This window comes from Garra rufa, chromosome 6 (assembly GCF_049309525.1).
Source record: "Garra rufa chromosome 6, GarRuf1.0, whole genome shotgun sequence".
NCBI classification, from domain to species: domain Eukaryota; kingdom Metazoa; phylum Chordata; class Actinopteri; order Cypriniformes; family Cyprinidae; genus Garra; species Garra rufa.
In genome coordinates, this window is record NC_133366.1 from 3,758,147 (window position 1) to 3,767,272 (window position 9,126).

The following is a 9,126-nucleotide window of genomic DNA, read 5'->3' on the forward strand; positions in this document are numbered from 1 at the left end:
GACAACATTATTTATTCTGTCTTAGCAAGTCAATTTTATTTGCAAAGTGCTTTTTATTGAAAAACATGTCAAAGAAGTATATAATAAACCAACAGATGACATTATTTTTATATGAAACGAGTCCACGACATGCATTAAAGGCCAGTCCTTGCACATCACCTTTAAAAGTCTGTTTAGCTTCATCAGGTTTCATGCTCTGTGATGATCTCTCATCTATGTATTTGTCATTTTTGCAGACCTGCTGCAAGCCAAGAGGATATATCTGTGATTTATAGCAGCATCAGATGATCTGGACTTATATACTGTAGATCCACACCATAAGAAGAACTTTTCTTGCTTTAGTATTTTTCATTTAAACGATTTTTGAGTGTTCATTTTTAATAAGCATCTGCAGCTCCATCTTAGTTAAAACTCTGATGCATTACATCTCTTGTAAGCCGAAATGAAACAAGCAAACACAGTGTGGTTTATGTAGTGTGACACATTTGTGATCTCTCTCTGTCTCTCTTTATAATGGCATTAATAGGTTTCGCTGCCTAAATGTAAATACATAAGTTTTTATCATTGTGCACCTAAGTCAACACCAGAGTACTTCAGGAACATGAAGACACGTCACAAATAGTGATCAAGGGGAGAGCCGTGACACCTGCTCAGCTGTGGACAAAACTCACCTTTACAGAATGTATTGCTATATTTCCTGTGCTAATAAAAATGTACAAACACTGCAGAGATTTCAGAGTCTTCCCTTGAATTAAAAACTATTCAGTTCATATCAGGTACTTTCTCTGTGAGTGTGTCTTTAGTAAGTTTAGTAAATCTAACAGTTACACTGTTCACAGCGATGCTATAGAAGAACCACTTTCTGTCAAAGGTTCTTTAAAGAACCATCTCTTTCTTACCTTTTTATAATCTCAAGAACCTTCTTTCACTACAAATAACTTTTTGTGAAACAGAAAGGTTCTTCAGATGTTAAAGGTTCTTTATGCAACCATTTAGACAAAACGGGTTCTTCTATGGCATTGTGAAACACCTTAATTTTTAAGAGTGTAGATGCTATACCATCTGACTGCAAAATACATACATATTAGAAATATTCGATCAAATAGATGTTTTACCAGTACTTTTTGGAGGGCTCTTAAAAGTTTGAAAATCTTTTAAAATGAATTTATTAGACGTATTGTCGTGAATCAGAAAAAAAAAAAAAAAGCTAAATTCACTTGCAATTACAAGCAATTAAAATCTGTTTCTATTCTAAAATCTATTCTATTCTATTTTCTTCAGTCCCTCTGAAAGAGCAGCTTGTTTGCTTACTCTTTCTAAAGTGAAGCAAATGAATCTCTTCTGATGTTTAACTCTCAGTTGTAGGACGTTTGGTGATATTGTACGTATTCATTGGAGTGATTTGCGGAGCTTTAGTTATCATCATTATATTGCTAATTTGGTAAGATGTGTATGTGGTATTTGATTCCCAATGTTAGATATTTATGATATCTTCTCTGTTTTTAATGGCAAAGATGAATTACCCTAGACCTCATCATGACAGGCTGTATATGAGAATGTAGCAGTAAAAAATCCTGTAATGTTTTCCTCAAAACCCTTAATTTCTGTTCGACTGAAGAAAGAAAGACATGAACATCTTGGATGACATGAGCGTGAGTAAATGATCAGGACATTTTCATTTTTGGAAGTGAACTAATCCTTTAATGCAGCCTTATTCTCCTGTTTGAGTGTTAGATTCCTGTCCTTTGCAGTATATGAATAGGTCATTTTATGAATATGGAGAAGTTTTTACATAGAAAACACATTTGCATAGAAACTGGAAATTGTTATAATCACTGACAGTTTATCTTAACTTGTCTAACATGTTTCAAACTCAACATTTGCTCTTTGTGTACTATGAGTGAAAGCCACTGCAAACAAGGTATGAGATTTATTTTATTTATTTATTTTACATATTATTTAATAAAAAGCTTGCACATTTCAAACGTGAGTTTTAATTTAAGGTATGTGAAGAATAAATAAATGTTCTTTGTAGATGAAAACAAATGTCAGATGCTAGACTTTAAATACAAAACCAAAGTCACAGCTCTGTAAAATCCAATAGTTTACCTTACTTAGATATAGTTAGTTATCTTTACTTTGTTGCTATACTTACTAGGTTTTATTAAGTTAGAGCTACTTTCAAGGCAAGAGAAACAATTTACTTACTGCTTCGAGTAACTCTAACTTAAAATATTCAAGTAGCCACAAAGGAACCAACAGCATTAATAAAGCAGTGAGAGGCAGCAGTGCACTAATATGTTGGTAATGTGCAAAATAACAACAGAAGAAGATGAAAAGAAATGTTTTTGAGGTGGGGCAATTCTTAATAGACATTTCACTCATTTCCTCCATGTCTGCTGTTATCTTTCTTTCACTAGTTTCCCAAAGTCATCTTGAATATTGAACTTTCAATACAACTGAAATATTTGAGAAAACATCACAATATGGCTTCATAGATTCATGTTGATTTAAAAAAAAAAAAAAACACCATTACCATTAGTGTTCCCTTTGCTAGGGTACTTGGAACCATTTTTAATTTATTATAACTTTTTTCCTATTGATGCAGCAATGCATCATGAAATATAATTTTTTGGTTTCAAGGGGAGAAAAGTAATACGTAGATTGCTTTTAGAAAGCGATCCATTTTAGCAATACTTAGTCAAGAGTAAACCTAATGTAAAGAATCAAGTACCTCCTACAGCTCTTTTTTAGTTACTAAAACTCTTGTGTTCGTAAACTATACTAACTAAACACTTGTCAGTACAACATACTATTCCTATTTCACTTCACTTAGTTTCCTCACTTTCTAAATAAAGTCAACTTATTACATTTTATAGTGTACAGGATTCAGAATTCAAATGATTATGGATAAATGACTGCTATTGACAATAAATATTATTATGTGCATAACTTCACTAACATAGATTGACAGTGATTGTTACCATCCTGTGTAGTGTAACTAACAACTGCTGTTAAGTAATCTCATTTGTTGTGGCTGTGAAGATGGCAGCGGTGCTGAAGGTCAGAATGACTCTTTCTCTTCCTCTCATCTTTCTGCTCATGATTTCTGGTGAGTCACAGTTGTTACAGCATCACTTTTAATAGCATGCATAAAATATGTCTTATGCTAAAACTGCTCTCTTAGGAGATCTGGTATTTTTAGCCAATCAGAAATGTTCTCAGCCTGTCAATCACTTTGCGTGTTCACGTCTGCTGACATCAGGTTGGCTCACATGTCTTTAGAGGGTGGAGCTTAAAAAGGGGAAGTGTGGTTGAACTGGTGAAATTTAGAAATTAAATGACGCTCATGGTAACTTGTTTAGTGTTGTGTTGGATTTAGTTGGATTTCATATTTTGCTCTGCATGTTAATGTGCTTCTTGTTCAGCATCATCATGATAATTTGTGCTCTTTTGTAACACCTTTCATTCTCACCTGATGGATATTTATGATACTACTGAATTCACAACAACTGATTAATAGTTACATTTGCAAAAGCTCAAGCTTCACCATCTGCTATATGTTTTGTGTTGCAGGGTTTTTTGGACAAGACTGGAATGTGATTTATGAAACTGAATCAATATGTGCTCCTAAAGGATCCACAGTAAACATGTCATGCACATATAGATACCCTCAGCAGCTTAAATTGAATGATACATACTGGATAACAAGAGGGGATCCAGATATCAAAAGTTTAAAAGCATATCCAGAGTATAAAGACAGAGTTGAATATATTGAAGACAGACAAAACAAAACTGCTGTTCTCAAACTGCATAAAGTCACTGAAAGGGATGAGAGAGGATACATTTTTAGATTAATAACTGAAAGAGAAAATGAAAGATGGATCGGTGTACCAGGAATTCTACTTCACGTTTCTGGTAATCCACTTCACTCCTTATTTGTAATAAATTAAGTTTTTGGACATGGTTATAAAGATGTGTTTTCTCCACAGCTCTTCAGGTTAAGGCACCTCAGCTGGTGATGGAGAAAAAAACATTCAATCTGAGCTGTGAAACGACATGCAGTCTGACAGACGGATTCATCTGGTACAAAAATGGACAGGCTTTAAACCTCCACAACCAAACTCTCCAGCTTCAGTCAGAGCGCAGTGATTCTGGCAGATACAGCTGCGCCGTCAGAGGACATGAACATCTGCCCTCTCCTGCTGTCAGCATCACTGTCATGTGTAAGTAGATATTTATACACTAGAATAATGAAAACTGATATCAAACAACATATCAAGTAAAAATATCATGGACATTACATAGTGTTAAAGTAACACAGAAACACAAGATCTACACCTGACTTCCAACCACAGCCTGAAATGAAATCAACTGAAGATGAAAGAAGGCATTCTATATCTAAAGACCTCAGAAGAAGATTGAAAAACTCCACAAACAGCATTACCAGTGCGATTTTTCTCTGTCATATGTCTACAGAAGCTCTTATTGAGAATATAAAATAGGACAAAAAAAAAAAACAAAAAAAAAAACATGTTGATTTACTTCTAGATCCCCCAGAAAACACCACAGTGTCTGTCAGTCCATCTGGTGAAATAGTGGAGGGAGATTCAGTGACTCTGATCTGCAGCAGTGATTCAAACCCTCCTGCTCTGAACTTCAGCTGGTTTAAGGAGATTCAAACCTCAACTGTTGGATCTGGACAGAGTTTCAGCATCTCCAGCTTTAACTCCAGTCACAGTGGACGCTACTATTGTGAGGCTCAGAATGAATATGGATCTGAGAGATCAGCATCTGTTTCAGTCACTGTTAAAGGTGAGAATCATCTCTGTTGATCTCATTGTCTGTATATAATGAGTAATAGTTTTTCTGTCTCTTGTCTGTACGGCTGAAGAGCGCAGCTCATCTCTGATCAGGGTCACAGTGGGAATCACTGCAGCTGTTGTCTTGACGTCTGTGATTCTGATGGTTTTCATCGGCCTGTTGATCAGAAGGTGAAGAAGACTCTGTGTCTGTACTGTTATAAAGATTCAGAGTCAGTTTGTGTTCATGTTCATTTCTTCTTCTCTCACAGGAAACGAGTGACTCCTTCAGAAGAGCAAAACCCCAGAGGATCCCAACCCAATAAGACGGTGTGTAAATCTCCTCATGTATCTTCTCATCTGTGTCTGTTAGTTCTGGAGGGAGTATTAATTCTCTCATCATTGTGTGTCGTCAGCTCGAGTCTCCTGGGGACACCTACATGACCCTTGAACCCAAATCCAGATGCTCTGAATACGACACGCTGGATGTGAGTTCCTCTGATGATGCTGTTTATCATAAAGATGTTTAACATGAAAACTTATTAATGAATATGTTAATTTCTTCTCTAGAATATGAAGAGATCCGGTTAAAACACAGACCGCCCTGAAGCTCAGGATCCTACATATTATAAAGCAGATTGTTCATTATTACATTTCTTAATACTGCTTCTTCTTAGGTTGGTTGCATTCTTATAGCAACTGTTTAGTGAACTTCTGTTGTGTTGGTATCTGTATTATTACTTCTTCATTTTGTCCTCATTAATGTGTGTGTTAAGTGTACATATTATACGCACAGTGATCAAAGTGGCAAACAGGCATATCAGATATCAATTTGACCATGGACTGAGTTAAATTCAAAATAACAGTAACTGATGACTTGGATCACAGAATATTAACTTTATTCTTTAGCTTGACAATTCTGTTTGTTTCTGTCTGTGTTCATTGTCCGGTCTTGTTACATTTAGTGTGTTCACAACTACCTCCTCCCGTGAGAGATTATTAAAAACTCTTTAATGGATTCTCACCTATGTTATCTGTCCTTCAGCAGCCTCTTTGTGATTGTTTTATTGTTGTGCATTTGAGAAATAAACTTTGACCTGCTATAGACTAGGCTGGCATGTTGCAGTTTCTTTTATTGGTCACGGTAGCATATGCTAGGTTTATTTGTCAGTAGTCTCGCAGACTGACGGCTGAAGGTCTGGAATTCATGGCAGCTTTAATTGGCCAAGGCCCGCCCATAAGGCCGTTTGATCGACATGTCAAACAACCAATCACAGTTCGTTTCGTTCAGCGTCATGTTTCGGGGTGTAGAAATGCCCCCACAACAACAGACTGGCATGCAACAAGTCAGTCATTGAAATAACCAGCATTCAAAGTTAACAAAGAAGAGGGAGAACAAGCAGTAAGTCAGTAATTTGTTTGCGAACGACGCAAATGTGTATAACAACAATGACGTCTGCATAAGCACCTTTTAGCAAAACGCGAGTAAATCAGTCTGAGCTTTGTTTCCCGGCGGACCGAAAATAAACGCGACACTCGCGTGTTCTGGATATCCGATCAAATTCAACTAATCAGATCATGACTACGACACATAGACTGTAAAAAATATGGACGTAGTATCCGTGACGTCACCCGTAGGATTCTGAAGCGCTATTTTGAAGCCTATAGTGGGCGGGAGTCGGCCGTCGCCATCTTGGAATCGCGTCACCGCGCGTCACTCCCGGATAATCAAAAATGGGCAAAAAGGCGGGATGTGGGTGGAGCTTGTTGCTGAAACAACGCCCGCCTAGCGCGACAGTGGTGACAGCAGCGGCAATCCCCCTGTCACTCATGTGACCACGCCCTTAATTATGCAGAACTTTAAGGCTTAATATAACTTAAACGGATGAGTTATAAAAAAAAATCACCCCCCTCACAGTTGACATGAAGGGCAAAACTAGCTATAGAGACCAAAACCATTTTTTGAACCAGGCTGTAAACATACTTTTTTCTGCTGTAAAGTTGGGCATTTTAACATGGGGAGTCAATGGGACTGACTCCCTTCTGCAGCCAGTCTCTAGCGGCCAGTCGATGAATTGCAGTTTAAGTCACTTCCGTGTTGGTTTCAATAGAGAGAGCGGGAGGTTGCCCCTTGCTTCGACATTCCTGAAGTGTTTCCAGTTAAGTGTACCATATGCATCAGACGTTCAGCCAACGTTCCGTGGGCGTGACATCTGAGGCTGAGACTAATTTGTCAGTGACTTTGAGTTTTAAAGCATCTATTACTGGATGAGATATTAATAGACAGTGGCTGCATCTGCAGGTAGCGTACAGAGTTAGGAGGACAACAAAGCACATGTAAATCCAATGATGGAAGAAGAAAGCTACTGACAAAGCCAACATAATTGTCACCACTGGGGAAGCAGCAGTGGCACACGCACGCACACACCTCATTCACTCTTCCCTTGAATTTAAAACTATTTAGTTCATATCAGGTACTTCCTCTGTGAGTGTGTCTTTAGTAGCAAATCTAATAGTTAGATGCTACACCATCTGATTGCAAAATACATACATTTTTAAACTATTTTATCAAAGAATATATGTTTTACCAGTAATTTTTGGAGGGCTCTTTTTGTTGTGATTCAGGCCACATGGGTTAAAAAATGGCTCAAATCACTTGCAATTACAAGCAATTCAAATTTTAATTATTTCAGTCACTTTTTAAGGTGAAGCAGCATATTTGCTTGCATTACTCTTTCTAAAGTGAGCAAATGAATCTCTTTTGATGTTTTACTCTCTTGTAGGATGTTTGGTGATATTGTACATATTCACTGAAGTGATTTGTGCTGTTATCATCATGATGTTGCTAATCTGATAAAATGTGTCTGTGGTATTTCATTTTCAACATTAGATATTTATTGGCTTTTTATTGGGAAAGATGTATCATCCCAGACCACATCATGATAGACGTAAAGCTTGTGATTGACTTAACCTGTGTATGAGAATGCAATGGTAAAAAAATCCTAGAATGTTTTTCTTAAAAACCTTAACTTCTAATCAACAGAAGAAAGAAAGACATGAGCGTGAGTACATAGGCAAATGATGAGGAAATTTTCATTCTGTAAGTGAACTCATCCTTGAATGCAGCCTAAACCTCCTGTTTGAGTGTTAGATTCCTGTTATGTTTACTAAAGACATACACTGACATATATAAAAAGCTTCTTTAAAACAATTGTGAATGGACATTTGCATTATACGAAGTAGATCATTTTATGAATATAGAGAAGTTTTTTGTTTTTTTTTAGCTGTGTTACATAGAAAGCACATTTGCATAGAAACAGGAAGTTATTATAATCTCTGGCAGTTTATCATAACTTTTCTAACACATTTCAAACTTAACATTCGCTCATTGTGTGCTGCTGATGAAATCCACTGCGAACAAGGTATGAGAGTTTTACACATTATTTAATACAAAGCTTGTACATTTCAAATATGAGTTTCAATTAAAGGCATGTAAAGATGTGAAGAATAAAGAAATACTATTTGTAGATGAAAACCAACTTTTCAGATGCTAAACTTCAATATTGTCTGATCACTGTTCTGGATCTCTGACACACATGATCTGATATAATCAAACTCTTTAACAGAGCAACACCTAAACTTTTGTTGGACAACAAATGAATAAGAACAAATAAATGATTTGATTCAGGATAAATGACCTGCTGTTAACAATGAATATTATTATACTAACATAGACTGACAGTGATTGCTACAGTACCATCCTGTATACTGTAACTAATAACTGTTGTTAAATAATCTAATTTGTTTACTGTTGTGAAGGTTGCAGCGGTGATGGAGGTCAGAATGACTCTTTTTCTTCCTCTCATCTTTCTGCATTTGATTTCTGGTGAGTCACATTTGTTACAGGTCGGATATTTTTTAGCTCTCAGCCTGGCAATCACTTTGCATGTTCATAGTTGTTGTTGTGGTTGAACTGTTTAAATTTAGAAATTTAATAATGGTCATATCCACTTGTCTAACGGTGTCTTGGATTTAGTTGGATTTCATATTTTGCTTTGTATGTTGAAGGGCTTCTGATAATTTTCTGCGACATTCATACTCATCTGCTCACCATACTTCTAAACAACTAATTGGTATTATTTAGTTATGTCTGCTACTCAAGCTTTACCATTATTCTATGTTTTGTGTTTTAGGAGTTTTAGGACAAACCTGGAATGTGGTTAATGAAACTAAATCAATATGTGCTCTCAAAGGATCCACAGTAAACATGTCATGCTCATATACATACCCTCAGCAGCTTGAATTGAATTATACACTTTGGGTA

General features: G+C 36.3%; 1 protein-coding gene across 1 annotated transcript; it reads left to right on the plus strand.

Moving 5' to 3' along the window:
• Nucleotides 1–3,045: 3,045 nt before the first annotated feature.
• LOC141336314 (low affinity immunoglobulin gamma Fc region receptor II-c-like) lies at nucleotides 3,046–5,393 on the plus strand. Its single transcript, XM_073841885.1, has 9 exons — nucleotides 3,046–3,112; nucleotides 3,188–3,265; nucleotides 3,577–3,918; nucleotides 3,993–4,226; nucleotides 4,552–4,815; nucleotides 4,895–4,994; nucleotides 5,075–5,132; nucleotides 5,219–5,290; nucleotides 5,373–5,393. The coding sequence occupies exons 1-9, from the start codon at nucleotides 3,046–3,048 to the stop codon at nucleotides 5,391–5,393; spliced, it is 1,236 nt and encodes a 411-aa protein (XP_073697986.1).
• Nucleotides 5,394–9,126: the final 3,733 nt, after the last annotated feature.